The 26,579-nt window shown below is 55.2% G+C and overlaps 5 protein-coding genes and 1 long non-coding RNA gene across 16 annotated transcripts; 3 read left to right on the top strand and 3 right to left on the bottom strand.

Moving 5' to 3' along the window:
• The first annotated feature begins 2,221 nt into the window (after positions 1-2,221).
• On the top strand, positions 2,222-14,744 carry Carmil2 (capping protein regulator and myosin 1 linker 2). 4 transcript variants are annotated; one of them, XM_021632094.2, is made up of 39 exons: positions 2,257-2,392; positions 2,641-2,732; positions 2,817-2,867; positions 3,451-3,513; positions 3,635-3,759; positions 3,862-3,953; positions 4,105-4,175; positions 4,289-4,362; positions 4,495-4,570; positions 4,647-4,735; positions 4,829-4,923; positions 4,996-5,082; positions 5,165-5,277; positions 5,377-5,454; positions 5,584-5,660; positions 5,758-5,862; positions 6,034-6,103; positions 6,221-6,302; positions 6,412-6,508; positions 6,592-6,649; positions 6,772-6,944; positions 7,043-7,205; positions 7,291-7,389; positions 8,852-8,980; positions 9,069-9,182; positions 9,355-9,515; positions 9,594-9,681; positions 9,829-9,969; positions 10,102-10,168; positions 10,600-10,835; positions 11,592-11,692; positions 11,774-12,137; positions 12,221-12,343; positions 13,292-13,328; positions 13,493-13,564; positions 13,673-13,894; positions 14,026-14,106; positions 14,423-14,500; positions 14,580-14,744. In XM_021632094.2, exons 1-39 carry the CDS (start codon positions 2,353-2,355, stop codon positions 14,690-14,692), a joined length of 4,197 nt encoding a protein of 1,398 aa, XP_021487769.1. In that variant the 5' UTR covers positions 2,257-2,352; the 3' UTR covers positions 14,693-14,744. The 4 variants fall into 4 exon arrangements, with proteins under 4 accessions (XP_060248049.1, XP_021487769.1, XP_060248048.1 ...); XM_060392066.1 differs by having other exon boundaries at positions 2,222-2,392; positions 5,377-5,660; XM_060392067.1 differs by lacking the exon at positions 14,026-14,106 and having other exon boundaries at positions 2,258-2,392.
• LOC132656821 (uncharacterized) lies at positions 7,952-10,189 on the bottom strand. Its single transcript, XR_009594570.1, has 4 exons — positions 10,094-10,189; positions 9,327-9,603; positions 8,718-8,777; positions 7,952-8,087 (listed from the first exon to the last, which is right to left on the bottom strand). It is a non-coding gene; the product is annotated as an uncharacterized LOC132656821 (long non-coding RNA).
• On the bottom strand, positions 14,700-17,800 carry Acd (ACD shelterin complex subunit and telomerase recruitment factor). 3 transcript variants are annotated; one of them, XM_021632105.2, is made up of 12 exons: positions 17,666-17,800; positions 17,338-17,507; positions 17,120-17,256; positions 16,857-16,950; positions 16,698-16,774; positions 16,441-16,485; positions 16,295-16,329; positions 15,996-16,147; positions 15,820-15,916; positions 15,172-15,539; positions 14,965-15,056; positions 14,700-14,885 (listed from the first exon to the last, which is right to left on the bottom strand). In XM_021632105.2, exons 2-12 carry the CDS (start codon positions 17,434-17,436, stop codon positions 14,813-14,815), a joined length of 1,269 nt encoding a protein of 422 aa, XP_021487780.1. In that variant the 5' UTR covers positions 17,437-17,507; positions 17,666-17,800; the 3' UTR covers positions 14,700-14,812. The 3 variants fall into 3 exon arrangements, with proteins under 3 accessions (XP_021487780.1, XP_060248052.1, XP_021487793.1); XM_060392069.1 differs by having other exon boundaries at positions 17,120-17,247; XM_021632118.2 differs by lacking the exons at positions 15,996-16,147; positions 16,698-16,774; positions 16,857-16,950; ... (1 more) ...; positions 17,338-17,507; positions 17,666-17,800 and having other exon boundaries at positions 16,441-16,471.
• On the top strand, positions 17,767-19,955 carry Pard6a (par-6 family cell polarity regulator alpha). Of its 3 annotated transcripts, none has more exons than XM_060392071.1 (3): positions 17,767-17,906; positions 18,636-18,858; positions 19,071-19,955. In XM_060392071.1, exon 3 carries the CDS (start codon positions 19,313-19,315, stop codon positions 19,823-19,825), a length of 513 nt encoding a protein of 170 aa, XP_060248054.1. In that variant the 5' UTR covers positions 17,767-17,906; positions 18,636-18,858; positions 19,071-19,312; the 3' UTR covers positions 19,826-19,955. The 3 variants fall into 3 exon arrangements, with proteins under 3 accessions (XP_060248054.1, XP_021488618.1, XP_021488629.1); XM_021632943.2 differs by lacking the exon at positions 17,767-17,906 and adding an exon at positions 18,081-18,261; XM_021632954.2 differs by lacking the exon at positions 17,767-17,906 and adding an exon at positions 18,082-18,261 and having other exon boundaries at positions 19,074-19,955.
• A 169-nt stretch (positions 19,956-20,124) lies between these two features.
• On the bottom strand, positions 20,125-24,013 carry Enkd1 (enkurin domain containing 1). Of its 2 annotated transcripts, XM_021633024.2 has the most exons (8): positions 23,955-24,013; positions 23,651-23,750; positions 23,376-23,570; positions 22,571-22,743; positions 21,103-21,228; positions 20,828-20,991; positions 20,594-20,730; positions 20,125-20,502 (listed from the first exon to the last, which is right to left on the bottom strand). In XM_021633024.2, exons 2-8 carry the CDS (start codon positions 23,733-23,735, stop codon positions 20,342-20,344), a joined length of 1,041 nt encoding a protein of 346 aa, XP_021488699.1. In that variant the 5' UTR covers positions 23,736-23,750; positions 23,955-24,013; the 3' UTR covers positions 20,125-20,341. The 2 variants fall into 2 exon arrangements, with proteins under 2 accessions (XP_021488699.1, XP_060248053.1); XM_060392070.1 differs by lacking the exons at positions 21,103-21,228; positions 23,955-24,013 and having other exon boundaries at positions 23,651-23,948.
• Positions 24,014-24,068: 55 nt separating this feature from the next.
• Positions 24,069-25,981, top strand: C10H16orf86 (chromosome 10 C16orf86 homolog). Of its 3 annotated transcripts, none has more exons than XM_021633116.2 (4): positions 24,069-24,286; positions 24,493-24,719; positions 25,138-25,319; positions 25,393-25,981. In XM_021633116.2, exons 1-4 carry the CDS (start codon positions 24,203-24,205, stop codon positions 25,842-25,844), a joined length of 945 nt encoding a protein of 314 aa, XP_021488791.1. In that variant the 5' UTR covers positions 24,069-24,202; the 3' UTR covers positions 25,845-25,981. The 3 variants fall into 3 exon arrangements, with proteins under 3 accessions (XP_021488791.1, XP_021488785.1, XP_021488774.1); XM_021633110.2 differs by having other exon boundaries at positions 25,075-25,319; positions 25,420-25,981; XM_021633099.2 differs by having other exon boundaries at positions 25,075-25,319.
• The last annotated feature ends 598 nt before the right edge of the window (positions 25,982-26,579 follow it).

The raw sequence follows: 26,579 nt of genomic DNA, 5'->3' as shown, positions 1-26,579 counted from the left end.
GCTCTCTGAATACACATCTCTAAACATGTAAGCCAGGCATGCTAACACACCACTGTAATACCAGCACTTAGGAGGAGGAGGCAGGAATTCAGAGCAGGCTCAGTGGCTCACACCTACAGTTCTAGCACTCAGGGAAAGCAGTGTCCATTGCCAGCATGGACTACATAGTACCTGGCGGCCAGGGATGGCAAAACCCTACACCAACAAAAAGGGGGCTGGAGAAAGCTCAGGTGGTTAAGAGCTCTCACAGAGAACCAGATTTTGGTTCCCAGCATCCACTCAGGTGGGTCACTACTACCTAGGTGGCCTGTTTGTGGGCAATTTTTGAAAACTAGTGAGGTTTTGTCAAAATCCATTCACTTTGTCTTCAAAGTCCATGTTCTTGGCCATAGTGTTCATGAGACTAAATTTTGTTACCCTATTCACCAATTGTGAGTTCCCGATGGCCTTAAAATCTTAAATCTCAGCCAGGACACTTGGTGGTGGTGCACACCTTTAATCCCAGCACTCAGGAGGAGGCAGAGACAGGCAGATCTCTGAGTTCCAGGACAGCCAAGACCACAGAAACCCTGTCTCAAAAAAACAAAAGAAAAAAGTCTTAAACCTTGGTCTCAAGCTCAGAGGCACTGAGGCTTCTGGGTTCTTTAGCTCTTGGGCGTCTTTTCCAGTCAGGCCCTGTTGGCTTTTACCTGTCATCATGCACCTCTTGCCTGAATAGCAGTCTCCTCCTCTAAGTTGTTTATCCTTTATTTCTACTTTCCACCTTGTAAGAGAAGTTTTGGTTTCCTTAAAAGCTCAGTTACATTATTTAAGTAGGTTTTTGTTTTAATCCCAAGTGTAGGATATTGGGACGCTTTTACTTTATCCACAGCTGATAACAGGCTCATGCAGAAGGCTGTGGCCTTTGCTAGCTGAGCATTGCCTCATGCTGGCTCGTGATCTAGCAAGTTTGACTCAGAGGACACACTTCAGGGGACGCTCTGAGAGAGGCTTTGAGAAGGAAGGCTGCTGCTGGATATCCTGACGACTGAAATTGGTATTGCCTCAAAGAACCTGATGACTAACCAGCAGAAACTGAGTCTAAAGAGGTCTGCATCCCCTGCCCCTTCTAACCTTTCTCTCCTGCTTAGCGTTAGGGCGTTGGTGGAAGGAAGGTAGAGGTGTAAGAAACTCAAAATAGTTTAAAAAAAATAGCGCTGTTACCCCTTCGTCCTGTGTTTTGGTAGAAGTTGGCAAACACTGAAGAAAGGAATGTTGTCTTAGCTGGACCCGGGGAATGCCTGTAATCCCAGTACTTGGGGAGGCAAAGGCAGTCAGATCTCTGAGTTTGAGGCCAGCCTGATCTACAAAGCAAGTCCAGGCCAGCCAAGGCTATACAGAGAAACCTTGTTTCCAAAACATACACATACACACACACACACACACACACACACACACCAAACCTGCAACTCTTCTGGAATCTAGTCCCTTTTGTAAGGCATCATGCTTCTGGATAGCATACCTCATACTGCAACTTGTCCAGCTCTAGCTTAGCTTCCCTCTGAGGTGAGCCTTCCCTGAACTCAAATGCAGACAACCCGAGGACACAAGTGTACCTGGCATCTGCTCATGGGTCACTCCAGTCTTCTCTGAGGTTCAGGCCGTGATTTAGCTAGAGATGTCCCCTACGAGCTCCAATCTGATGAAAGAGACCTGCTCTAGAGGAGTTGGTCTTTTTTGAGACAAGGGTCTCTATATAGTCTTGGCTGTAGAGTAGGATAGCCCAGTTTGTTGTCCTCCTACCTTAATTTTTACGGTGCTAGGATTACAAATATGGAGCCGGATTTTTAAATTCGTATCTGGACAAGGTAGATCCTTGGGAGCTTGGTAATTCTTGCTGAGGAGACCCCATTTCTGGCTTCCTTTGAGTTCCTGTTCCCAGCCTGTGTCTTGGGGCGGACCAAGCTGGGCCTTTGGAATCCCCTGGAGGGTAGCGCCCCCTGGCGTTCGCATCGGGTACTACGGGGCAGGGTGAAAGTAGGGCACCAGGACCCGCAAGAGGCGTGAAGCAGGCAAGACCTTCTCCGCTACACCATTCACCACACCCGTGGGTACCCGGAAGGACAAGTCCCTGAGCGAGCGGCAGCAGAGCCAGGATTCGTCTTCCCTCCCACAACCTCCAACCCGAGCGAACTCAACCAAAGAAGCCTGGGCGGGGAGGGGCCGGGCCGGGGGCGGCCTGGCAGGAAGCGGCTTGTACCTTCCGCTGCAGGAGGAGCAGGTGGCTGCAGTGCTGCCCGGGGCCCCAGGCTTCCTGTGTACGCTCCCGCCGGCTGCTTTTTCCCGCCAGAGCTCATTGGGCCGCTCAGCCCTATGGCTCACACCCCAGATGGTATATCCTGTGAATTGCGAGGTAAGCCCCGCCTGGCCCTTCCTAAGAGCCCTCCTGGCTGCGAAGAGGTAGCCAGACCTCCGCTCGGCACTTCAGGGAACTCCACCAGAAAAGTTCTGCTGTAGAGAGCCAGCGCCTAAAGATCCACTTCACTGCTAAGTAGCGGATCCACAGATGAATACCCTGGGCAGTGGGCCTAACACAGACCTTGGACATAGAGTGGCCCTGATGGGAGGACCAGAGTCACCCAGGAGATTGTCTCTCTACAGGCGAGATAGCCAAGTTCCTGTGGCCCAAGGAGGCGGAGCTGCTGTTGAAAACCTGGCTTCCCCAGGAGGGTGCTGAACAGAGTCATATCCTGGTACAGAGTGAAGGCGGGCAGTGGCCAGGCCCACCAACAAAGAGCCTTGATGTCCCTTGAATATTGGTCTTTTGTCTCCCCCAGGCACTGCTTCGATGGAGGGCATATTTGCTGCACACCTGCCTACCCCTGAGGGTGAGTCCCAGGCCTGGCTCACACTCCCTTCCCCTTCAGCAAGGGACTGGCTGCATTTGTAGAGCTGTCCTTTCTGCCTGGGCTGGCTTTCACTTTCCAACAGCACTGGGCTTCCAGAAGCAGACAGGATGGGCGTCTGGGCAGGTCTCTGGAGTCTGGGCTCCACAAAATCATGGGCTGGAGAGAGAAAACCTCGGTTCAATCCCCAGCACCATAAGGTGGCTCGCAAGTGGCTGGAACTCCAGGTCGAGGGCATCCACGGCCCTCTTCTGGCATCTTTGGGAACCAGGCACCCAAGTGCTACATAGACAAATATGCTACCAAACACCCAATAATATATATATATATATTTTTTTTAATTTAAGAGCAAGTTAGGCAGTGATGGCACAGGCCTTTAATCCCAGTACCAGGAGGCAGAGGCAGGCAGATCTCTGGATTCAAGGCCAACCTGGTCTATAGAGTAAGTTCCAGGACAGCCAAGCCTACACAAAAAGAGAAACCCTGTCTCAGAAATAATAATAACAACGAACTAGGCTCCAGAGAGTGGCCTCAGTTAGTCCCAGATGATTCATACGCTTTCCAGGTGGACTGCACATTCAGCTACCTGGAGGTCCAGGCCATGACGCTGCAAGAAACGCCCCCTCAGGTGAGAAAGCTAGACCCGCACTTGGCCCTACACCCTGATCAATCCTTTACCCATGGAGATCCAGGTGGACACCAGCTTCCAGACAGGGATCCCAAAGACCCAATGGTCTCACCTTCCCCAGGTCACCTTTGAGCTGGAGTCCCTGCCTGAGCTGGTCCTGGAGTTTCCTGGCGTGGCTGCCCTAGAACAGCTGGCGCAGCATGTGGCTGCTGCTATCAAAAAGGTCTTCCCTCGATCAACCCTTGGGTGAGGCCTGGAAAACCCAAGGAGCTGGAGGGCATCAGTGAACGCTTTTCATCCTTCAGGGGCTAGAAGCCCTTTGCCTCTTCTCCTTTATCCCCAACCTAGGAAGCTATTCCGGAAGCCTACACCCTCGTTGCTGCTGGCTCGACTGGAGAGGAGCCATTGCTTAGAGCCCACGGCATCCAGCAGTCTGTGTGGTGAGGGCCAAATCAGAGCCACATAAACCTCCCAGTTTGCCTCCCTGTGGCCCTTGGTATCGGGGGCTCCCCAAAGTGAACGTGGCCACTTCTGTCACACATCTGGGGCTGATCTTTCTGTCTCTCCCTCTATGCCCTGGCCACTCCCTAGGAGGCTTCTTGGAGACTTATGAAGCTCTGTGTGACTACAATGGTTTCCCTTTCCGAGAGGAGATTCAGTGGGTGAGAGCAGGGCCCTTTCGGGGAGCCCTGGAAATGGTTGACACCCCATGTGTGTGCTGAGCCCTTCTACCCTTTGTGACCCTGAGCTAGCTATGGATACTTTTCACACCCAGGATGTGGACACTATTTACCATCGTCAGGGATGCCGCCATTTCTGCCTTGGAGATTTCAGCCACCTCGGCAGCCGGTACGGGGCCTGGCAGGATTGGGAGGAGAAGACTCCGGGACACTTATGCCTAGACTTGAGCCTCTCTGTGAAGGGCATACTGGGCAGGCCTAGTGTCCGGAAGGCCCTGAGCTCTGTACTTCTCCACACCAGAGACCTGGCCTTGAGTGTAGCTGCCTTATCGTACAACCTGTGGTTCCGGCGCCTCTCCTGCGTGGACATGAAGCTGGTGAGAGTACACAGCAGGGGGTGCCGAGGTGTAAAGGTCAAAGGTCAGCTAATGAGTCATGACCCTCTGGTCTCAGAGCCTGGAGGTCTCAGAACAGATCCTGCACATGATGAGTCAGTCTTCCCACTTGGAGGAGCTGGTCCTGGAGACCTGTGGCCTGAGAGGGTGAGAAGCCTGAGCGGGGCTTGAAATTGGGAACTAACGGTTGGTCTGTGGAGAAGCCAGGGGTCAGTCTTACACCAGGGTTCTGACCCTCAGAGACTTTGTTCGGCGGCTGGCCCAGGCGCTGGCAGGACATTTTAATTCTGGACTTCGAGAGCTCAGCCTGTCCGGGAACTTGCTGGATGACAGAGGTATGGCAGAACCTGGGAGACCCAAGGACACACAGCGGAGAGGTGGGGCTCACAGAGCTGCTCTGTCCACAGGTGTGGTTGCGCTCAGCAGACACCTAGAGCGTTGTCCAGGAGCCCTGAGGAGACTCAGCCTGGCGCAGACAGGGTTGACGCTTCGAGGTGGGTGGGCCTGACGAGGGTTGGGATGGGTGAGGTGAGGTGAATGCGCCTAATACTGAGCTGTTCCTTCCACCACCTCCAGGAATGAGGGCTCTAGGCAGGGCACTGGCAGCAAATGCCACCTTCGACTCTACCTTAACCCACCTGGATCTTTCTGGGAACCCTGGGGCGCTGGGAGCCTCCGAGGATAGCGGGGTGAGTAGCAGCTCTTAAGGTCAGGAACTGGGGCTGCCCTGGATGCCAGGACTCCGTAGGCAACCCCACCCCCCATTGCCTCGTTCCCGTCCTCCACAGGGCCTGTACACTTTCCTGAGCCGTCCTAACGTTCTGGCGGTTCTGAATCTCGCGGGCACTGACACGGCGCTAGGCACGGTGAGAGTGTGGTCACGGGGGATGTTTGGCGGGGCTTGGCTGCGCAAGAGCAGGGTAGGCCGGAGAGCAGGGCTTGGTAGAGACGGCGGGGTCTCCCGGAAGGTTTTCACCAACACTGCCTCCACTCAGCTCTTTGCAGCGTTGTCTGGTGGCTGCTGCTCCAGCCTCACCCATCTCGAAGCTTCGAGGAATATCTTCTCTCGCACGTAAGGGTTACCAGGCCGTCCCGGAACGGAAAGGCTTCGGGATATCAGCTCCCTGGGCCTGAGTCCTCCTTCTCCCGCTCCTCACCCCCTACTGCAGGAAATCCCAAGCGGCGCCAGCCGCGCTGCAGCGTTTCCTCGGCGGTGCCAGGATGCTGCAGCACCTGGGCCTGGCTGGCTGCAAGCTGCCGCCGGAAGCGCTCAGGTCAGTGTTGCGACCCGTTGGGAGGTCACGCCCCTGCTTGTGCAGTCGCGACCTTGAGCAGGCACCTCCAGTGCCTCATAACGCCACCCACCCGGCGCTTGCTTATTCGTTCATTCACACCCTGAGTCCCGTTCTCCCAGATCTCGTCACCTGTGTGATCCCTTCCCCCAGGGCCCTTCTAGATGGTCTCGCGCTCAACACGCAGATCCGCGACCTGCACCTGGACCTCAGCGCGTGTGAGGTGGGCTCCCGATCCTGGTGTGAGCTGGGAGCATGTGCACACGTTAGGAGTGGGGCTGGGAGGCCTTCCTCACCCAAGCATAAATACCCTGAGTGTGTGCCCTGCTTCGACCTCCAGCTGCGCTCTGCCGGTGCCCAGGTCATACAAGACCTGGTTTGCGATGCGGGTGCCTTGAGCTCCTTGGATCTGTCGGATAATGGTGAGGCCACCAGGGAACCCATCCAAGCCCCCATTATTCACCCGATTCCCAGGGTGAGGACCCTCTGCCCTGGCAGCAAAGCCTTGTGCGTCACTCTAGTTACCCCCAGGCTTTGGCTCGGACATGGTGACTCTGGTGCTTGCCATCGGGAGGAGCCGGTCTCTGAAACACGTGGCCCTTGGAAGGAACTTCAACGTTCGGTGCAAGTGAGCCGCAAGCCCATTCTTAATACCTCTCAGATAGGACTCCAGCACCCAGATAGGCGCCTAACAGCGGCCCCTTCCCACAGGGAGACTCTGGATGATGTCCTGCACCGGATAGTCCAGCTCATGCAGGATGATGACTGCGTGAGTTCACAGAATCCTGGGGGGGGGTCCTCAAGCAATCACACACACCCCCCAATGCTTCTTCAAATCCCCTTTGCCAAACCTGACTCCAGTCTTCCATCAATGCCTTTCTTTTAACCCAGCCTTTGCAGTCTCTATCGGTGGCTGAATCGCGGCTGAAGCAGAGTGCCAGCATCCTGCTCCGGGCTTTGGGTACCAACCCTAAACTGACAGCGCTGGATATCAGCGGCAATGCCATAGGGGATGCTGGCGCCAAGATGCTGGCCAAGGCTCTACGAGTCAACACGAGGCTACGGTAGGCGTGGTCATTAGGAGGGCTGGAGAGGTAGATGACTGGACAAGGCCACAGGGTTGGGTAGGACTCTGCCCCCTCTGAAGCCTGGTGGGGCCCAGGTCTGTGAGCTGGGACCGAAACAATACATCCGCCCTGGGCCTGCTGGACGTGGCGCAAGCCTTGGAACAGAACCACAGCCTGAAGTCCATGCCTTTGCCACTGAGTGACGTAACCCAGGCCCATCGCAGCCGCCCAGAACTGACAGCTCAAGCAGTTCATCAGGTGGGGTGGGGGTCCCCTCTTGCTCTCTGTCCTTTTTATGGGGGGACTCCACCCGCTGCCATTTCTCACCGTCTCTTTACCACAGATCCAAACCTGTCTCTTGAGGAACAACCGGGCAGATCCTACTTCTGACCTCAAGCCCTGCCTTCAGCCCTCGAGTCTGATTTCAGACCAGTCAGAGCAGGTCACTGACCCTTCCCCTGTTCTTGAGTACCTGGGCACCTGAGTCTGAGAGTCATGACTTTCCTGGGTCAAAGTGCCTGAGTTCTGTGTCCCAGACAATTTCCTCTCCTTGGTCACCCTTCCTGAAATAGCTTCCCATGTAACGTTTGGATGCCTTACTTTAAGCATGTAACTAGGCTCTCCTTATTGTAGCCCCATCTGAATTCCCATTCAAGAGCCTCTGTCCTCCCTTCACTGACCTATGTCTGACTTGAATTTTCCTTCCACTAACCTGTCTTTTTTTAGTTGTTCTTTTGCATTTCTAAGCCTCATTATTTTTTGTTTGTTTGTTTTTGGTTTCTTGAGACAGGGTTTCTCTGTGTAGCCCTGGCTCTTCTGGAACTCACTCTGTAGACCAGGCTGGCTTCAAACTCACAGATATCCACTTGCCTCTGCCTCCCAAGTGCTGGAATTAAAGTAGCCATACACCACACCACCTGGCTTCAAGCCTGACTTCTTATCCAAGCTGTAAAGCCCAGTTACCCAGTCACCTTAATCCAGACATTCTGAGAGGTGGGCTTAATCTTCAATGATTTTTTTTTTAAGATTTATTTTTATTTTTTGTATATGAGTCCTCTACCTGCATGTACACCTGCAGGCCAGAAGAGGGCATCAGAGCCCATTATAGATGGTTGTCATTGTGGGAATTGAACTCAGGACCTGTGGAAGAACAGACAGGGCTCTTAAGTACTGAGCCATCTCTCCAGCCCAATCAAGTGATATACATATATATATACATATATATATCCCCACATGCCTGTGCCCTCAGGCACATGTGGAAGAGAAAGGTTAACATGCAAAAGCCAGTTGTCTCCTCCACTATGTGGGCTCCAGGGACTGATCATGTCATCAGGCTCAGTGGCAAGCACAGTTAACCCTGAGCCATCTCACAGGCTCTCCAGTGATCTTATTATCTTTCAAACACTCATTCTCTTTCGGTTTCTTCGGTTACTATATCACTAAACACCCATTCAGCTTCCCCCTGGCTGTACTGGAGCCTTCATGATCCTCCTCAGTCTACCTCTGGACCATCCCTCGAACATACAGTCCTTACCCCAGAGCAGCCATGCTTTGCTTCCTCAGTTCTCTCTCTCTCTCTCTCTCTCTCTCTCTCTCTCTCTCTCTCTCTCTCTCACACACACACACACACACACACACACCTATGCTCGGTGTGGATGGTTGAAGTGACAGCTTTTAAATCAGTGACTAATGCTTCTTTCCTTCTTGTTCTAAGCTTGGAGAGTATCAAGTCCCTAAAACAACTGAAAGGAAAAGACCCTGTTGTCCTACCTTGAGCAGTCAGTGTTTCCCAAGCACCTTGCCTTATAGTTTGTCTTCCTGTTGGAAACCCTGGAAGGAACACAGGCAAGATCAGGTAGACTGAAAGACAAAGGTGGGACTAATCTCTGATCTCCCTCCCCCAGGAGGTCAATGAGCTATGCCAGTCGGTGCAGGAGCATGTGGAGCTGCTGGGCTGTGGCGCTGGGCCCCAGGGTGAGGTTGCTGTGCATCAGGCTGAAGATGCCATCCAGAATGCCAACTTCTCTCTCAGTGTGAGTGCCCTCTCTCTCCCACTGTGAGGGCCTTTCGGGCCCCCAATCATGTGTCAGCCTGTAACTCCTCTTGTCCCTTGGCCCTCAGATCCTTCCCATTCTCTATGAAGCCGGGAGTTCTCCGAGCCATCACTGGCAGCTGCAACAGAAGCTGGAGGGCCTTTTGGGTCAGGTGGGCGAGATCTGTTGCCAGGACATTCAGGTAAGGTGCTGGCCCTGCCCTAGCCTTGCCTCCTTATGCAGGTGTGGCCCTCCTTCCCCAGCCTTGTCTGTGATATGCCCATAGTGGGCAGTGATCTAATGGAAGTCACACCCTCAAGCCACGGGGCCTGGGCTGCAGCCATACCATTAACCATTTTATAACCTTTGCCCAGGACTTCACTCAGACCACACTGGATACCACACGGAGCCTCTGTCCACAGATGTCTCGGAGATCTGGCTGGAGGAAGCAGCTGGAGGGAGTTCTGGTGGGCTCCAGGGGCCTTCCAGAACTGCTTCCGGAGCATCTGCTTCAAGATGCCCTCGCTAGGCTGAGGTAAGTGAGCACGACTGGGCTGGACAAAGCCGGATGGAGACAGCACGCTAACGGATCCTCATCCTCTCCTGCCTTCAGGGACATGCGCCTGAAAATCACAGGGATGCTAGCAGAGAGCATTGTGGCTCAGGCTCTTGCCGGTCTTCGCACAGCCCGAGATCGGCTGGTGAGGGGCAGCTTTGCACATCTTCCATAGAGTAACCTGCTTAGCGCCCACAGGGGGTGGGCCTGTAATGACTTCTGGGGGTCATAAAATAACTACTTCAGGGTTCTCTTAGATCTGTCTGTCCTTTTGGGTGGCCTGGTATTGCAGGTGGAGAGTCTGGCTCAGCAGGCACCAGTGAAAGTGGCCCCTGCTGTACCATCACTGGGTGGAGATGAGCTCAGCCCCCTTGAGCCTGGGGGATTGGAAAAGCTTTTCTTTCCCGTGGAGAAGGAAGAGGAGGGAGAGAAGGTAAGTGTCTCCAGAATTCCAAGCCTAGAACTCCAACTCTTCCCTTCTTTGCTCCGGGATGTGGAAGGTGAGTAGCAGTTTTGGGGCGTGCTCCACCCCAACCTTAGACTGAGGTTGTACCCACCCCGCCAGGATGACGGTTCTTCATGGAAGTGGCTTCAGCCCAGCTATTGTTTTCACCTGGTCCCCTCCCTTCTTGGTAAGTCAGGTCCTGGAGGGAATAGAGGTTACCCATGTAGACTGAAGCTCGGTTAAATCTGGGCACTTAGATATCCCTTCAGCCCTGTCCCAGGTACACCCTAACCCTTCCCTGAGCCAGGCTAGGAAGAAAGCCGGAGTCAACTGTGGTCAGAACCGTGTGGGACCTGAAGGGAAAAAGACTAAGATACCTTCTTCCCTGCCTCCTCCTCCCCTTTCCCTAACCCCAGGACGCGCATGCTTGGCGGCTGCATGGAGCCGCGCGCACTCGGGGCCGCGCTCAGCACCACGGACAGCGGCGGCTGGGGGAGGGGCGGGCGGCGTAGCCGGGCCCCTCCCCGCGCCCTGGGCGGGTCCCCCGCCGCCAGCCCTAGCGCCTCCACCACCTCCCCGGGTTCGACGCTCTGTGCTCTTCTGGTGCTTTCGCCTCAGGTGCTGCTGAGGAAGCAGAACGGGACCCCGAGCTGGCAGCTCCAGGGGAAGATGCGGAGCCGCAGGCTGGGCCGTCCGCACGCGGCTCTCCAAGCCCCGCCGCCCCGGGGCCACCCGCCGGCCCTCTGCCTCGCATGGACCTGCCACCCTCCGGGCAACCCCTCCGCCATCCGACCCGAGCCCGGCCGCGGCCGCGTCGCCAGCACCACCACCGTCCGCCGCCGGGGGGCCCCCAGGTAAGTGCTTCCCTTCCCCCTCACCCCTCTTGAGGGTCATGTGTGGTCCACTCGCTCATCACTTGCGAGGAGACAGGAAGACGGGTTGTGGAGGCCCAAGGCCACCCGATTGTGCTCTATCATCTTCCTGGCCACCCTTAACCTCAGGCCAATGGCTATAATGGGCCGCTGATGTGAGGGTTTCGTGTGAGGAGCTTCTAGATGGTGGACTCCCACCTTGGAGTGGTCTGCTGTATGGTTGAACGCATGAGAGCGGGTGTCCGCCTTGCCCTCCCTCTCCTGGGGTTACTGACAAATACTGGGCAGCTGGGCCGCGGGACACTCTTGCGTCTGCTGTGCACCAGCGGGTGGATGTATGTGTGGGCTGGGTACTGGCAAGGGTAGTGGGCACTGGCAGAAGGAGAGGAGGAGCCGGCCTAAGGCCCCCTGAGGGGTCTGACGCAGCAGCGGCGCCGCTGAGACCGGATGAGCGGCCGGGTGGTGTGGTGTGGAGGTGGAGAGTTAGGGTACTGCAGGGAACTGTTGGGAGAAGGGGTGGCATACTGGAATGTGTGACCCGTAGGTGTTTGCTTAGGGGATGGCATCCTACGTGAATCAAGACCGGGTGTGCTGTGACAGCAGCGAGGAATGAAACCCAGCCCCGTGCAGGCAGCCCCTAGCTCTGGGATGTACTCGGGCCGGGCCACTGGGAAGAAGTGGGGGTGGGGAAAAGTCACACTTCTCAGTCTTGACTCTTAACCTCCCCATGTCTCCCAGGTGTCCCCAGCTCTGCTTCAAGAAGGGAATGGGCTCACTGCTCGTGTGGACGAGGGCGTGGAGGAATTCTTCTCCAAAAGGCTGATCCAGCAGGATCGCCTGTGAGTGAGGTTCAGTTGCTGGGGGCAGCAGAGGGTGGGACATCCTTGAGTTTCTTCACTCACTGATGGTTGTTCCTACAGCTGGCCCCCAGAGGAGGATCCAGCCATTGAGGGTGGTGCCACTCCTGTTCCCCGCACTCTTCGAAAGAAGCTGGGTACCCTCTTTGCCTTTAAGAAACCTCGGTCAACAAGGGGTCCACGACCTGATCTAGAGACCAGCCCTGGGGCAGCAGCTCGTGCCAGAAAAACTACACTTGGGGACCTGCTTCGACCACCAGCCCGTCCAGGCCGTGGTGAGGAGCCTGGAGGGGCAGAAGGGGGCACCAGCAGCCCTGACCCTGCTCGCAGAAACCGACCTCGGTACACACGAGAAAGCAAGGCCTACTCTATGATACTGCTACCAGCTGAGGAGGAAGAGGCAGCCATGGGCTCCAGACCTGACAAGGTGAGGCCTGGAGTTAGGGGCTAGGGGCTCTTTAGGAATAGAGAGCAGTGGGCTTTCTCCACTTAAAGCATCTGTGTCCTCAGAGGCGGCCTCTGGAACGGGGAGAAACAGAACTGGCTCCATCTTTTGAGCAGCGGGTACAAGTGATGCTGCAGAGGATCGGCGTGAGCCGGGGCAGTGGGGGTGCCGAAAGCAAAAGGAAGCAAGTGAGTTGAGGGGAGGGTGTGAACTGCGGGGGCAGGTGGCATGTGGCAATCTGTGGATGACATATGTGACCAAGGGGGAAACACATGGCCCAGATAGATCTAATTGTTAGCTCATCTTACCCCTCAAAATAGTCAACTTTTTTTCTTCCTTGCTTCTGACCTAGCCCAGGTCCCTGTTATGTACGTCCTAGCATGTAGGGAACTCCTTTCTCTGAAGATTAACAGAAATTTGATTATTTCAAAGTCTTCCAGGAGCTTTCTCCTTATCCAGATTCCTAATCCTGCTGCAAGATCTTATAGGACCTTGGTCCTGGCCACCTTAGACCTCCCTATTCTCCTTTGGAGCATCTCAGAGCCTCCTATGCTGTTGGTTTATATCCTCTGTCCTGTGTCTGGTCGTGTACTAGGTTATACAGGTTCCTTTTCAGCTGTCCCCGACGTTTCTTGTGGGCCTTTCCTGACGCCCTTCCTGGTGTCACTGTAAGCATAGTCTTTATTAGAAACCACACCCCTGTGTACCGTCCACTTAAGAGCTTTTTGGGAAAAACATATGCAACGAGACCTGGCCTGAAGTAGACATTAATGTGTGGAAAGAGTCATAGAGCTAAGGAGCCCTGTTGTCTCCTGGATGTGGTGGTAATCTCAGCATTTAGGAAGCTGGGTCAGGAGGACTACAGGTAAGACTAGCCTAAGCTACGCACTGAGGCTACCTGAAGAACAACAAAATCAAAGAAATCATAATAGCTACCTGTCGTGACTAAAATGCACATTTTTGTGTGTCAATTATGTCATCCCAGACTGTAAGGTCAGAGTTTGGGGACTAGGTTGCCATGCTCTGGCCAGCCCATGCTATGCATTATGTAGCTAGGTTTTAAGAACATGAATGAACAGAGACAAGGTTAGAGGCAGGGCAGCAAGGCTAAGGTCTGACAGATTTGTTTTCTACAGAGCAAAGATGGTGAGATCAAGAAGGCAGGCTCTGATGGTAAGTAGGACCCTGGAACAAAGGAATATATTTCTTTGGGGAGGAGGTGGCCTTAGAGATAGTCCCTAAAGTACTTGCTCTCCTAGGGGAGAGAGGGCAGGCTGCTGCTTTTCCTCCCTTCAGCACCAGGGTTTGATACATACGCCTCTAATCCTATCTCGCAGGTGACATTATGGACAGTTCCACCGAGACCCCTCCTATCTCAATCAAGCCCCGTACCCACTCTGTGTCTGCTGGTGAGTGAGGGACACTGATTATGATAAGGGAGGCACAAGGACCAAGAAGAAGGGGATCATCTCCACAGCCAGGCTCAGGTGTTAGCTGATCCTTGTCTCTCCACCCAGATCCCTCATGTAGACCTGGGCCAGGAGGCCAGGGGCCTGAGTCTGCCACCTGGAAGACACTGGGCCAGCAGCTGAATGCAGAGCTCAGGGGCCGTGGTTGGGGCCAACAGGATGGTCCAGGGCCCCCCTCCCCATGTCCCAGCCCAAGCCCCCGAAGAACCAGCCCCTCCCCAGACATCCTCAGTCTCCCAGAGGACCCCTGCTTGGGCCCTAGGAATGAAGGTAGGTTGGCAGTCCACTCCCAGGCTGGGACTGGTACACTATCTCCCGGGAATTTAACACTGAAAGCGGGAGGCAAAGGCTGGGCGTGGGCAGCTATTGGGAACATACCCTGATATCTTGGCCTCCTCTAGATGGCCAGCTGAGGCCGAGGCCTCTCTCGGCAGGGCGGCGAGCAGTGTCTGTGCATGAGGACCAGCTCCAGGCCCCTGAGGGTGAGGGAGACACCTCTATCTGTGCTTGAGTGCAGGAGAAAGGGGGAGGGTGGTCTTGGTTCTGGTCCTTGGACAAGCCACTAGTGCTGTAAGTACTGGAGCAATCAGGGAGCCCAGAGGCCTGGCGTAGTGCAAGAGGGACAAGCCTTTCCTCCCAGACCTGGCTCCACCTCCTGAAGACTGACCTCTGCTAGGGTGGGAGGACACCGGAGAAGCTAGGGGAGTAGCATGTGCTTGTTTTTGCGTGCACTACAGGCATCCACTTTTAGAAGGCTTGGGGACAGCCTGGCAGTGAGTTTCTCTGTATCCTTTTCAGACCGGCCCCTGCGGCTGCAGCGCTCCCCTGTCCTCAAGCGGAGGCCGAAGCTTGAGGCACCCCCATCCCCAAGCTTAGGTAAGAGTGGGCAAGTTGGGGAGGTGACAGGATTGCTCAGCACAAGCCAAGAATTTTCTCTCTCCATCTCCCCTCACAGGCTCTGGCCTTGGAACCAGGCCTCTTTCTCCATACCCCACAGAACCCTCCAGCCCTGAGCGGAGCCCTCCCTCCCCAGCCACAGACCAAAGAGGCGGCGGCCCCAACCCCTGATCCTCTCTTCTCCTGCCGCATGAAATTATTTTATTAAAAAACTTGAATGAAACAGAGTATGGAATAATGTTTGTCCGTACACCCGTGTGTGCACATCCTCTGACAGGTCCAAGTGACTCCTTAGGCCTGTGTTAACTCAGACTCTGACTCCATCACCAAGTTCAAGGCCCAAGCTACCAGGTGAGGAGAGAGCCTGGAAAGAAACCATGGCCATGGGTCAGGGTTACCTAAGACTGGTGACCACCACAGGCAGGGCAGCCCCAAACACTCACCTGGCAGTTTGGACCTGAGCATGGAGGGAGGCAGAGGGTGGGTCGTATTTATACTGGAAAGCAGAAGCATCATGATGCCTCTTTGGAGGTTCCTGGAAGGGGTAAAGGATCTAGAGAGAGTCCAGTAAGGACCCCTAATGCCCCCCAAGTCTCTCCAAGCTCTACCCAAGGCCCTCCCACATCTTCACTTCCAGTTGCAGAGCTCACCCAGACAGAGCAGGGCTCTTGGGCTGCCTTGGCTCCAGTTCTTGGAAAAAGCTGCCGTTTCTTGATGGGCCTCTGGCACTCCTTGATCTCCTGGTTGTGAACCTGGGCTCTAGTCACGAAGACCTGGTTTGCTCTGGGGACATGGCTAAGGGGTGAGAGACTCGGGGTGCAGGTCAGGAGAGGGGAGCTGGGTGTAGAACTGCAGGGTGAAGAATTGGGGGCTTCACGTGTTGGGGGGGTTGAGCAAACAGCTGGTAGAGGCTGGAAGCTGTTCTTCTGCCCAGGGTCCGATGTATCCAAGGCTGACAGAAGGCTAACACTGGCACCACTTTCCTCTAATGGTATGTGGCCAAGGGAATTGGGGGTTGCTGGGAAAAAGGAGACTGAGTGTGAGCACACACCTTTCAGCTCAGGACAGCCAAGTGCTTGTGAGCATTTCACAGCATTCTACACAGTCCAGTAATCTGACTGATAGTGTTAAGTGCTTATGGCCTGAAACAGAGGAACTGGGTGAAGGACAAAGATGGGTCCACTCTTATGCACTGGAAGGTAGGTGACCCGAAAGCCCTCAGCCTTTCTCTCCATCAATGCTGTGGTGGGCTCTGGGCTCCACACACTCCACTTTTTGACCTCTCCAGTTCTCCTTACCCTGTACCTTCTGATTTGAGTCGATAGAACTCAGGATTTTCTCCTCATTCTCAGAGATGTGCAGCAATAAGCTAGACACAGTGAACACAGCTTCTCCCTGTGGAACGTGAAATCTCAGCACGGCAGTTGCCTAACCCTCACCCTGAAACCCCTGCCAAGAAAATCCCAGCACTGACCGTGGCCTGGCAGCAAGAGGTAGTCCAGTGAGTGAGGGGGGTTGTCGTGCAAGGGCCTGCTAGCACCAGGCAGCTCTCGGCTAGACGCACCAGTGCCCCTCGATGATCCTGGTCCTCCTTCACCTCATCCAGAAGCTGAGACAGTGTCAGGCCTGGGGCCAGGGTTTTGGCCAAATGGTTGAAGTTGAAACAAGAAGTAAGGGTAAGACACTACAGTTACTTACTGAGGAAACAGCAGTGCTAGCAGAAGTAACGCCACAGGGAGTTAGGTAGGGTTCCCGGGAAACCCCTACCAGTACCTGCACTGGAAGAAGCAGACTCCGAAAGGTGGTCCCTGGGGAAACAGAGTAAACACTTCTTAGGAACAACCCTGATGCCAATCTACCCAGCTCCGACACCCCTGACCATACCACACCGCAGCCTCAGGGCCCAACCTCAGACTCACTCAAGGCAGTCATTGAGCTTCTTCTGAACATCTGAATCCTGGTTGCTGGGAGAAAGAGGAGGGTGGTAGGTAATCATGGTGACTGACGACCAAGCCCCCTCACCCAAATATCTATGCCAAGACAGTGAAGAGGCAGAAGGTGGAAGCTTCATTTAACTGTTTTGTTTGGGGGGGGGGTCATGGAGAGACTTAGACTGAACCCCTCAGGGCATCAGGCATGCTAAGCTACATGCCCTTCCATTGGAGGGCTGACTTACCAACCAGTCACCTGGACCCGGGGCTGCTCCATGGGCAGCAGGTTAAAGCGGTCCACCTGGAGGTAGAACTCGGCAGGCTGGAGGGGTCAGGGAATAGTGTCTCAGGAGCTGTGAGCCAGGCACAGTAACCGATCCCGCCCAAGTGAGTCCTACACGCACCTCATGGTCCTGAGCAATCTGAATGCGGACCTCGCAGACCTGCAGCAGCAGGAGCCGGCCCTCTGTCCCGCGGAATCCGAACTCTTTCTCCTCCCTGCAGCGAGCACAGCCCTCACTGTCCAGAGCCCAGGCACAAACATATCCCACAGTTCTGGGGAATGAGCTTACCCCCGCCTCTCCAGCACCTGCCCACCTCAAGTTCAACCTCGCACTGCCCCGCTGGGAGCTCCCACCTTCTTCCATAGACGTAACAGCTCTCTTACCAGTCGGAGGTGTCGATGGCGTTGCGCGTCACCACGCATCGGACACTGTGAGTTCCGTCTGACACAAGCAACACGGCCCCGGTGTCAGGGATGTCAGGGGCGGAGGACGGACCCGGGGTCTCCGAGTCCTGGAGTACCTAACATTAACAGTGGCGGCTAGTGGCGGCTCGCTACCTCAGCCTCCACCCGGGGCTCTGGGATCTGACTGGCCTGCTCACCTTGAGCAGCTGCCCGGCTCGTGGACTTGACAGTGTCTCCGGGCCCAGGATCAGCTCTCGAATCCAGGGCCGCAGGACCAGCCTCCCCGACTCCGACATCAGCGCGGCGGCGGCACCCCCGGAGAAGCCCCTCGGGGCAGGCGCTTCCCGCGAGCACCGCCGCCCTGTGTCTGGTTGGAGAGAGGAAGCACGTGACCGTGAGGCGGAGCCTAAATTTGAGGCCCCGCCCACTCGCGCTTCTGCGCCCGCGCAGGCGCTTCCCGGGGCGTAAGGTCTATGGTGTTCGGCCCGCTAGTCGGGCTCCTCTCTGCTGCCTGCTCATTCTTACCGGGTCATCTCTCTGAGCCCGTGAGCCGTTCCTCAGTAACACTCTAGCACCGGAAAGGAAAGGGCAAGAGCTGTCCTGGATGGGAGCGAGCCAGCTTAGGAGGCTGCAGTCGAGACTAGGGCCTGAAGCCACTTCGGCGCTGTGTGACCTCGAGAGGTTTCCCAAAACGTTGATTTAGACTCCTCCGCAAAACGCGCGGTCTTGCGAGGCCAATGGAAATGACAGCAGACACTTAATAAGGGTTAGTTCCCTCATTCTGCCCTCGGATTGGTCTAGTCCTCTTCTGGACGCTCGAACCATAGCGTAATGACGTAAGAGCAGAGGAAGCCCTAGGTACCTTGGTCTCCGTTTCCTAGGAAACGTAGACTCCGCGTTTCTCGGTGTCGCGTCTCCCTTGACGTCATGGTTTGGGCGGGAGGGCGGGGCGAGTGCTACCGCCAGGGGCGGGGCAGCGCGGTCCAGCGGGCCGGGCTGTGCACCTGCGCCTCGGCGGGCTGCCTTGGGGCACTGTCCCCGGCCCGCCAGGCCCCGCAATGGCCAGGCCGCAGAGGACTCCAGCGCGCAGTCCCGATAGCATCGTCGAGGTGAAGAGCAAAGTAAGGGTTCCTCTGGCCTCGGCTCTGGCCACTGCGCTAGGCGCTCCCAATTCCCTTTTTCTCCCTTACTGGTTCCTTGGTCTCCATCACCTCTTTCTGTCCTCCATCCTCCGCGTCCTATTCTGCTTTCTCTGTCTGCCTCTCCTCATCGCACCCTCCCTTCCATTACGGACCTCCAGAGTCCCGCTGTGGCCTTGGGTATATGGAGAGCAAGGAAAAGACCTTGGACAATGTCCCTCGTTTGGGAACTGAGGTTTAGGCTTAAGGCTGCAGCTGTTGCAGCAGCCTTTTCCTCACCTGGCAGCTTCAGACCTGTAGTGAGAAGGGCTCAGGCTCTATCCTGACACTCTTCTCCCTGCCCCTCCTGCCTCCAGTTTGACGCCGAGTTCCGGCGCTTTGCACTGCCCCGCACTTCGGTGAGAGGCTTCCAGGAGTTCTCGCGGTTGCTGTGTGTGGTACACCAGATCCCTGGCCTGGACGTGCTGCTTGGCTACACGGATGCGCACGGCGATTTGCTGCCCCTCACCAACGATGACAGTTTGCACCGGGCCCTGGCCAGCGGACCCCCGCCACTGCGCCTATTGGTCCAGAAGCGGGGTGAGGATGGCATTCGGTGGGCAGCTTCTTTGGGGTAGGGTGACAGGGCAGGTCCACTAGGGTTAGCCCGTACCAAGGGCTCCCAGGCTTCACCTCCTGCAGCCTCTGCCCTTGGTATGACCTCCAAGTGGTAGGAAGCAGTTGACATTGGCCCTATAAAGGGCCCAAATGGAAGAAGACTCTCTAATCCTAATTACCTCCTTTTCCTGCAGCAGAAGGTGACTCCAGTGGCCTGGCCTTTGCCTCCAACTCTCTGCAGAGGCGCAAGAAAGGGCTTCTGCTACGACCAGTGGCACCTCTTCGTACCAGGCCACCCCTGTTAATCAGCCTGCCCCAAGATTTCCGCCAGGTGTCTTCAGTCATAGATGTGGACCTGCTACCTGAGACCCATCGGCGTGTGAGGCTGCACAAACATGGCTCAGACCGTCCCCTGGGCTTCTATATTCGAGACGGCATGAGTGTTCGTGTGGCTCCCCAGGGCCTGGAGCGGGTTCCAGGGATCTTCATCTCCCGCCTGGTACGTGGGGGCCTGGCTGAGAGTACAGGGCTGCTGGCAGTCAGTGACGAGATCCTCGAGGTCAACGGCATCGAGGTGGCTGGGAAGACCTTGGACCAAGTGACGGACATGATGATTGCCAACAGCCATAACCTCATTGTCACTGTCAAGCCCGCCAACCAGCGTAACAATGTGGTACGAGGGGCATCTGGGCGTCTGACAGGGACTTCCTCGGTAGGGCCTGGGCCTACTGATCCTGACAGTGACGATGACAGCAGTGACCTAGTCATTGACAATCGCCATCCTCCCTGTTCCAATGGGCTGACTCAGGGGCCCCTTTGCTGGGACCTGCAACCTGGCTGCCTACTTCCTGGTGCTGGCAGCTCTCTGCCCTCTTTGGCTAGCCGAGAGCAAGCCAATTCTGGCTGGGGGAATGGCATGCGGGGCAACGTTAGCGGGTTCAGCCTCTGATGGGCAAAGGTGCCTGCCACTTTAGGCTGCTGGAATGCGGCCTGGACTTTCCTGTCGGGGAGGGAAGAATAGCTAGCTCACAGTGCCCTCACAGCCGGGGGAACATTAAAAGGTTTTTTTTTACAAATGTTGATACGGTCCCTCTGTGTCCCCAACCTCTTCTCTGATCCTGTAAGTCAGCCTTCTTCCATGGACATAAGGCAGGACGGGATAAGGGCACAGGAGAGATCTTCCTGTGACTATGCAGCAGGAAGCCCACCGAGCTTGGCATTTCTAAGACAGCTCCTATGAAAATAGCCACTGTGTACAAAAGGTTTAATTTTGACAAAGGAGTTGCAAGGCAGGTGGCCCTTCTGCAGCCACTGGTGAGGAGTAAGTGCTTTAGAGAAACTGCCCACCCCAACGCTCCTGTCCCTGGGGCTGTGACAGGGCTTGAGTCTGCCCTTTACAGCCATGAGGTGACCCTCAGCACGGATCTCCCCGTCACTCTACCCACAAGGGGTGTGCGGGGGAGGGTTAGGTATCCATCTTTACAAAGACTTTGGGTCGGGAAAAGATCTTGATAGCCTCTTCTATTTGTACCAACTTGCGGTCCAGTTCGGCACGGTGACCCTGGGCTCTCAGGGTGTCTGCCCCAGCAGGAAGTAGTACTAGCTCACGTAGCAGCTGGCTCTGGCCTGCAAGAGGGCACGGAAACAGTTGAGACTTGGGTAGGGATGCGTGGTCCCCGTGGGCTCCCCGTCAGCCATCCTTGGCCCAAGTACTCACTCTGAAGCAGATTGTTCAGCGTCTCTAGCCGCTGACTCTCGGGCATGAGCGTGTGGCCAGGGGGCATGGCAGGGTCTGGCTGGCTGTGCTGGCGAGCTTCAGCCTCCCTCCGCCACAGATCCCTGCGCTCCAACAAGCTGTGAATGCACGGGCCTAGGGTTGACCACCCCAAGGCAGACTGACCCCCACCCTTCACCGGGTCCCTCCCCATACTTGTGTGCCCATAGGACCTACTAGTGGGGCACATGGCCTTTCTGTGTGGCATTGTAGTGTTCCTGGGCTTGCCGCTGCTGTTCCAGAACCTGCGCAAGGACCTGCAGCGAGCGGGAATGGCGCCGGGGGGCTCTCTTGGCGGCTCGGGCGTTGTGACTAATGAAGTCCACACCCAGGCCTGGCCCCTGCGGAGACAGGGCAAGCATGGTGGGGTGCCTGCAGCACTGTGCTGTATCTCCGTGTCTCACCTCATGACTCCTGGCCAACGGCCTTCTAGTCCTCACAGACCCTCTCACCTTAGCTTTGGGACCTGGCGGGGTGAGCTGGGGACTGGAGACACGGGATGGTGGCAGACCAGGGCCACAGCGGGAGTGTGCCCGCAGGAAGTGGGCAGGCTCCGTCACAGAGGAAGGGCCAGGCTCCTGGAGGGTAGGGTACGGGGGAGGAGTCAGGGAGGCTGAAGTTGGGGTTCTAAGCCACACAATCATTCCCCTTTCTGTCCCTCCTTCCTCTAAGTACCTTTCTGTGCTCATCTCCTTGAAGGAACACTTTTCAACATTTAAATATGCTTGTCTCTCACAGCTTTAAAGAAAACAAACTACTTTGCCATCTGCCTTCACCCTCATTCAGCTACCATCCTTTTCTCCTCCTGAACTAAGGTTTCTGGCTCTATCACCCCAGAGTTACTGAGGGCTGCTTCCTTAGCCACATTGTCCTCGATTTAATTGTCAATAACACTCTGGTCTCACCAATGAGCTACTGAGCTGTGTCTCCATCTGCTGCCTGGACACAGTCCTACCCCCTGGCAGTCTCACAGAAGCTTCGGCCTGAATACAATCTCATGTGACCTTGTCTTTTCTCCCAATCTTGCATCTCTTTCAGGGCCCCTGGATAGAGAAATGGTAACTACCACCAAAACCTAACTGCTGCCCATTCTGTCCTCAGAAATAAATGTTGCAAGGAATGGTGGTACATGACTACAGTACCAGGACTCAGGAGGCTGAGGTAGAAGCACTGACAGTTTGGGGCTAACCTAGGTTACGGAAAGAATTCAGGGACAGCCTGTGGCTAAACAGCAAGCTACCGTCTCAGAAAGAAAGGAGCTGGGAGTGGTGGCCCTAACCTATTAGCTCCACACCTGGGAGTCAGAGGCAGGAGTAGTATTAAAAGTTCAAGGGCAGCCTGGGCTACATAGACCGTGTCTTGAAAGAAGGATGTGGGGCCACGGCAGGGGTAGGGGAGACTGGATGGATGGCTCAGCAGTTAAGAGCACTGGATTCTTTTCCAGAGAACCTGGGTTCCATTCCCAGTATCACAGGGCAGCTCACAGCCCTCCAGTTCCGGGAGATCTGATGCCCTCTCCTGGCCTCTGTGGTGCACAGGCATACATGCAAGCAAAACACCCATACACGTATTTTTTTTTTAATCTCAAAAAGTATTTAAAAGAAAAAGAAGAGAGAATGTAGTGAGGTAGGGACACTTTTAATCCCAGCCCTGGGAGCCGGAGAGAGGAGAGTCAGGAGTTCTAGGGCCCGCTTCTCTCTAACTGTGGTTTCATCTCTGTGGAACATTCTCTTCCCCTAGCCTAATTCTCAACTGCCCTAATGCCATCAGCTCCTCAGACAAGGTCCACCCCAGATATCTTAGGCTTTTGTGATCACACCCCCCCCACACACACAAACACACATATAACTGTTCGTTAGATCAGGGTATAACTGCTTGTTAGCCAAAATGATGGCATGTCTGGCTCCCGGGGGCAGATACCTTCATCCTGGCCTTGACTCGAGACTCCACATTGTCATATTTGGGTGAACGCCACAGTGCCTTCAGGGGCTTAGGCTGGCCCTGCTCCCGCCTGCGTTCCTGATCTTGGAAGCGCCTCTGAATCTCTTTGATCCGCTTCAAGTTTTCCTTCTCATGGTCTTTTGGATCCTTCCCTGGGGGGGAAACATTGCTAGGGACAGCCCTACAAATGGCCATGCAAACAAGATCACACGTAGACTCACACCCTACCCTTTGCAGAAAGACTTCCCAGACAATCTGGTAGATGTCTAGTATATGGGAGGCCCTGGGTTCAATCTCCAACATCACACACAAAAAAGTTTAAATACGACCAAGTCCTCTCCGTGTAAGTAAGTTAGACTCCATATACACAGCACCATTACCACCTCATTCGCTTACACAGTATTCCTTTTGGTTATCTTCTACATTTTATGGTGAAATATACCATTAATCATCTTGTACATTATACTCTTGTCTTGTTTATTGCCTCCAACTTGACTCCCATACTTTTGAAGCCTGTTGTTTGTTTAACAGCTGTGAGGCTTCACACAACGTAGGCACTAAGTAAGCAATGTCCCCTCAAGGTGTGGATGCTTGAAACTAGGGCTTCCTGCAGGACGAACTCTCATCCTGACAGGAGGTAGTGCGTTTCCCCCTTCTATGCTAGAGAGACGAAGACCCGGAAAAGTACATTAATTGCCTGGGCCCAAGGCAATTAAGACACATCCTATTTTAATCTCTGCTTTTGACCCTCGAATGCCTCAATACCCCTTCTGCAAAGACTTACTCTTAGGAGAGACCCCTGAACCAAGGGAGATGGCCCCCAGTTGCAGCAGCACGTCGCCCACGCCTCGCTGGCCACGCTCCAGGATCTCTCGGGCTCCCGGCCTGATGCGGGGCCCAGGAGGCGGACTGGAGTCCAGGTCTTGACCTGAAGTCAGCAGGTCCAGCTTCAGCGTGCTTCCTTCCAGGCGTCCTTGGGCTGAGGAGCAGGACGAGGTGCAAAGCCGTGCTCAGTGGCGGGGTGGGGCCTTCGCACCGCCGCGAGACCCCACAACTCACCCGAGGCCGGTCGGCGGTAGTAGTCCGGACAGAGCGTGGGGTCTGGAGGGATGGGTCCAGAGATGCGGGACGGGCCCTCGCACATGATCCTATTGCAGTCCTGCAACCGTGCACCAAGGCCTGGTGCGCTGTGCAACGCTAACCCCTAACTCCTATCCGGGGATTCCACCCTCCCCGGAGCCCTGCAGCCCCCACCCCTCGACTCCCGCCTGTCCCCTAGGCTCAACCTGCACCGCCTCCCCACGACCGGGATCTAGCCTAGTGCCCAGAGGGGTTCGCAGTCTTTCCCGGTGGGGCCTCTTACTGAAGCAGTTTTACCGCCAACTGTTGCAAGCCGGCGGGAGTTGCTGTTGCTTGGCAACAAATGGCTTCCTGAGGTCAGGGGTCAAATGACTAAGGCGTAAAGCCTTCTGGGGTTTGTAGTTCCAGATGAAGATCGCGTTACCAGTCTCGGGTCTCCCCTACCAACCCTGAGTACACCAGTCCAACCCTCCGCTGCGCCCACCGTCTTCTCCTAGCGACCGTCGAGGGATGCATTGATTCTGCACGGCCATGGCCTCAGCAGGGGCCAAGAGGCAGCCAGAAACCCAGAATGGGGCTGAAGTAGGGTCAGCCCAGATTGCAGAGATCCCTGAGGTGACTCAGGCATTTCAAAGTGGAGGGGTGGGGCAAGAGCAGTGGTACTCCAACCCTCTAACTGCCAGGCCAAGCCCTGCAAGTAGAGGGGCCTACGCTGGCAGCCTTCATGTCTTATTTTGTGGCTAAATTGTGCTTTGAATGGCTGATCCCTACAGTACTTTACCTGGCCATTTAGCTACTAATCACCTCTGTGTATCTTCTAGTGTCCAGGAACAGGAGAAAATTGTCAGGTGCCAGCACACGAGGCCTGCAGAACTCCAGGAGACCAGTGTCCAGTAGGACACAGCTTGATAGCAGAGCTCCAGGAGGAAGGCACAAGCCTGGGAGAGGAAGTGCTCAATCCAGGGGTGGAAGCAGGAGAAGACAGAGGACCCAAGCCTACACCATCCATCGTGAGGCCCAGTCATGGGCCCAAGAGAAAGCCTATCAAGTGAGAGGGCTTTCAGAGGGAAGGGCTGGGGAGGTGGGTCTCACCCACGAAGATGCCTAACTCCTGATTCCTTCAAGGCAGAGATCCTTGTCTTCTGCTACTACCCATCACTCCCCAACTTCTGTTTCTCTAGAACAGAGGTGTAAGGGGAAACATTATATATGTTTATCTGGAGCTTCCTGGTCTTGTAGGGGATTGAGTTTCCTTGAGTGCTCTAAGCTCTAAGCCTCTATTGGGCTTAAAGCTCCACTGACCAATAAAGGGACAGCTAAGGAGCCCTGGGGTTGGTGGACAGCCAGGGCTAAACCCTAGGCTCAAGACCCAGGAACCAAAGACTGAAGCCTGCCTCTTTCAGGCCTCTTGTCCCAAGTTTGGGTACCCCAGCCCTCCCAGGGCCAAGCTACCATGCCCATCCTAGGGCTGAAGCTGAACTGCCACCAGGGCCACCACTGCAGAAGGAGGAGCCAGAGGGCAGCCACAGTGAGGCCTCACTGTCTGCTAAACAGCACAAAAAAGCCAAGAAACGCAAGAGCGTAGTGGCTCCCGCGGCCCCAGCCGTGGCCAGCACATCGGCACCCACGGAGACCTTGGGGATGGAGCGTGAGTGGCAATCCTGGGCTTTCCTTGTTTTCCTTGTCTTTGGGGTCTGGCATGGCACATCCTGGTGCTCCAGCCTTTGCCTTGCCTTGGGTTCTTGTAGGAAAAGCCCAGCGCCTTCGACCACTGTACCAGTATATCAACTATTGCAACCCTGAGCTGAACCAGGCGGGGGACGGAGACAAGGAGATGGAAGTAGAACCTGAGTCGGACTTAACCCTTGTTCCTGAGGAGGCAGGTGTGGAGCAGCTGCAGCTGCAGGCCTTGCTGCCTGTGGCAGGTGAGCTGGGCTTAGGCCTTGCCTTGCCCTGCCCTAACACACTAGTGCCATTCCCTAATGTGCCACTCAGCCACACCCTCCCTTCTCTGGGAGAGGAGGCTGTAGAGGAGCCTGGAGGTGTGTCCAGTCTCAGGTTGAGTGGCAGCCTCAAGGCCGAGGTGGATAAGACAACCCAAGTGGATATTGACAAGATGTTGAGTGTCTGTGCTGCTCCTCTTGTGCCCCCTCTCTCCCCTCAGTACAAGTGACCCATCTGCCCACTGAGGATGCCCCTCCTCTGGACCTGAACTGTGGCTGTAAGCCTAGGCCACCAGGTAGAGGAAATACCTTAGTCTTTATATATGGGAACTTGTGCTCACTGAAAATAAACATTTCCCCCTTTTAAGACTGTGATTCCTCTAATATGATGCCTGACTTGGGAAAGAGGCGAGGGAAGAGGAGGAAAGATTCACCCATGCAGCTTGTGAGGGTTGACTGGTCATTTGGATTGGCAGGAACCTTGACAAATGACATATCTGCCTGGGAGTGGGTGATGTGTGAGAAAACTTCTTTAGGGTGGGTGCAACACTCACATCCGCTCTCCCCTGACAGCCCAGGACAAAGTGCATATACCACCCCAGTCCAACTTGGTGAAACCATGACTTTTAGTGGGTTTACTTACAGGAGCAGATATAAAGACCTCTGCTTCACCAAAGCCCACCTTAACATGAGTGACAACAGGTGGGACCCTGGAACACACTGCGTACCCTAAAGGTAGCTAAACACCTTGAAAAACATCCTTTCCAGGGATCTCAGTTGGGTTTAACCTCTTCCAGGCAGCTTGGCTGGATTCTGCTTTGCCCAGGCCCCACGTCTTCTCTCCAGCCGAGCTTCCTTCTGTCTGAAAGGGAGTTTATTGTTTACTATGGCAAGGAGGTGTCTAGAGAATCTGCTCAGTTTCGGTGAATCCCTTAGCTATTTTGAGTTGTTTACTTCCTGTTTAA

Source organism: Meriones unguiculatus, chromosome 10 (assembly GCF_030254825.1).
Source record: "Meriones unguiculatus strain TT.TT164.6M chromosome 10, Bangor_MerUng_6.1, whole genome shotgun sequence".
NCBI classification, from domain to species: domain Eukaryota; kingdom Metazoa; phylum Chordata; class Mammalia; order Rodentia; family Muridae; genus Meriones; species Meriones unguiculatus.
Note: the sequence above shows the minus strand (reverse complement) of the source record. Positions and strands in the feature narration are given on the sequence as shown.

Excerpts from the sequence above, each read along its gene's own strand:
- Carmil2 (XM_060392066.1), top strand. The coding sequence starts at position 2,353 with ATGGCTCACACCCCAGATGGTATATCCTGTGAATTGCGAG. Across the intron at positions 7,206-7,290 it reads CAGCTCAAGCAGTTCATCAG|ATCCAAACCTGTCTCTTGAG; the intron begins GTGGGGTGGGGG and ends TCTTTACCACAG. Across the intron at positions 10,836-11,591 it reads CGCCGCCGGGGGGCCCCCAG|GTGTCCCCAGCTCTGCTTCA; the intron begins GTAAGTGCTTCC and ends CATGTCTCCCAG.
- Acd (XM_021632105.2), bottom strand. The coding sequence starts at position 17,436 with ATGTCGGAGTCGGGGAGGCTGGTCCTGCGGCCCTGGATTCGAGAGCTG. Across the intron at positions 16,486-16,697 it reads CGGGTCCAGGTGACTGGTTG|CAACCAGGATTCAGATGTTC; the intron begins GTAAGTCAGCCC and ends TCTTTCTCCCAG. Across the intron at positions 14,886-14,964 it reads GCTCAGGTCCAAACTGCCAG|GCTCTCTCCTCACCTGGTAG; the intron begins GTGAGTGTTTGG and ends GTTTCTTTCCAG.
- Pard6a (XM_021632943.2), top strand. The coding sequence starts at position 18,199 with ATGGCCAGGCCGCAGAGGACTCCAGCGCGCAGTCCCGATAGCATCGTC. Across the intron at positions 18,262-18,635 it reads TCGTCGAGGTGAAGAGCAAA|TTTGACGCCGAGTTCCGGCG; the intron begins GTAAGGGTTCCT and ends TCCTGCCTCCAG. Across the intron at positions 18,859-19,070 it reads CCTATTGGTCCAGAAGCGGG|CAGAAGGTGACTCCAGTGGC; the intron begins GTGAGGATGGCA and ends CTTTTCCTGCAG.
- Enkd1 (XM_021633024.2), bottom strand. The coding sequence starts at position 23,735 with ATGTGCGAGGGCCCGTCCCGCATCTCTGGACCCATCCCTCCAGACCCC. Across the intron at positions 23,571-23,650 it reads CTACCGCCGACCGGCCTCGG|CCCAAGGACGCCTGGAAGGA; the intron begins GTGAGTTGTGGG and ends CCTGCTCCTCAG. Across the intron at positions 20,731-20,827 it reads AAAGGCCATGTGCCCCACTA|CTTGTTGGAGCGCAGGGATC; the intron begins GTAGGTCCTATG and ends GTGCATTCACAG.
- C10H16orf86 (XM_021633099.2), top strand. The coding sequence starts at position 24,203 with ATGGCCTCAGCAGGGGCCAAGAGGCAGCCAGAAACCCAGAATGGGGCT. Across the intron at positions 24,720-25,074 it reads CCCAAGAGAAAGCCTATCAA|GCCTCTTGTCCCAAGTTTGG; the intron begins GTGAGAGGGCTT and ends TGCCTCTTTCAG. Across the intron at positions 25,320-25,392 it reads GGAGACCTTGGGGATGGAGC|CCTTTGCCTTGCCTTGGGTT; the intron begins GTGAGTGGCAAT and ends CTGGTGCTCCAG.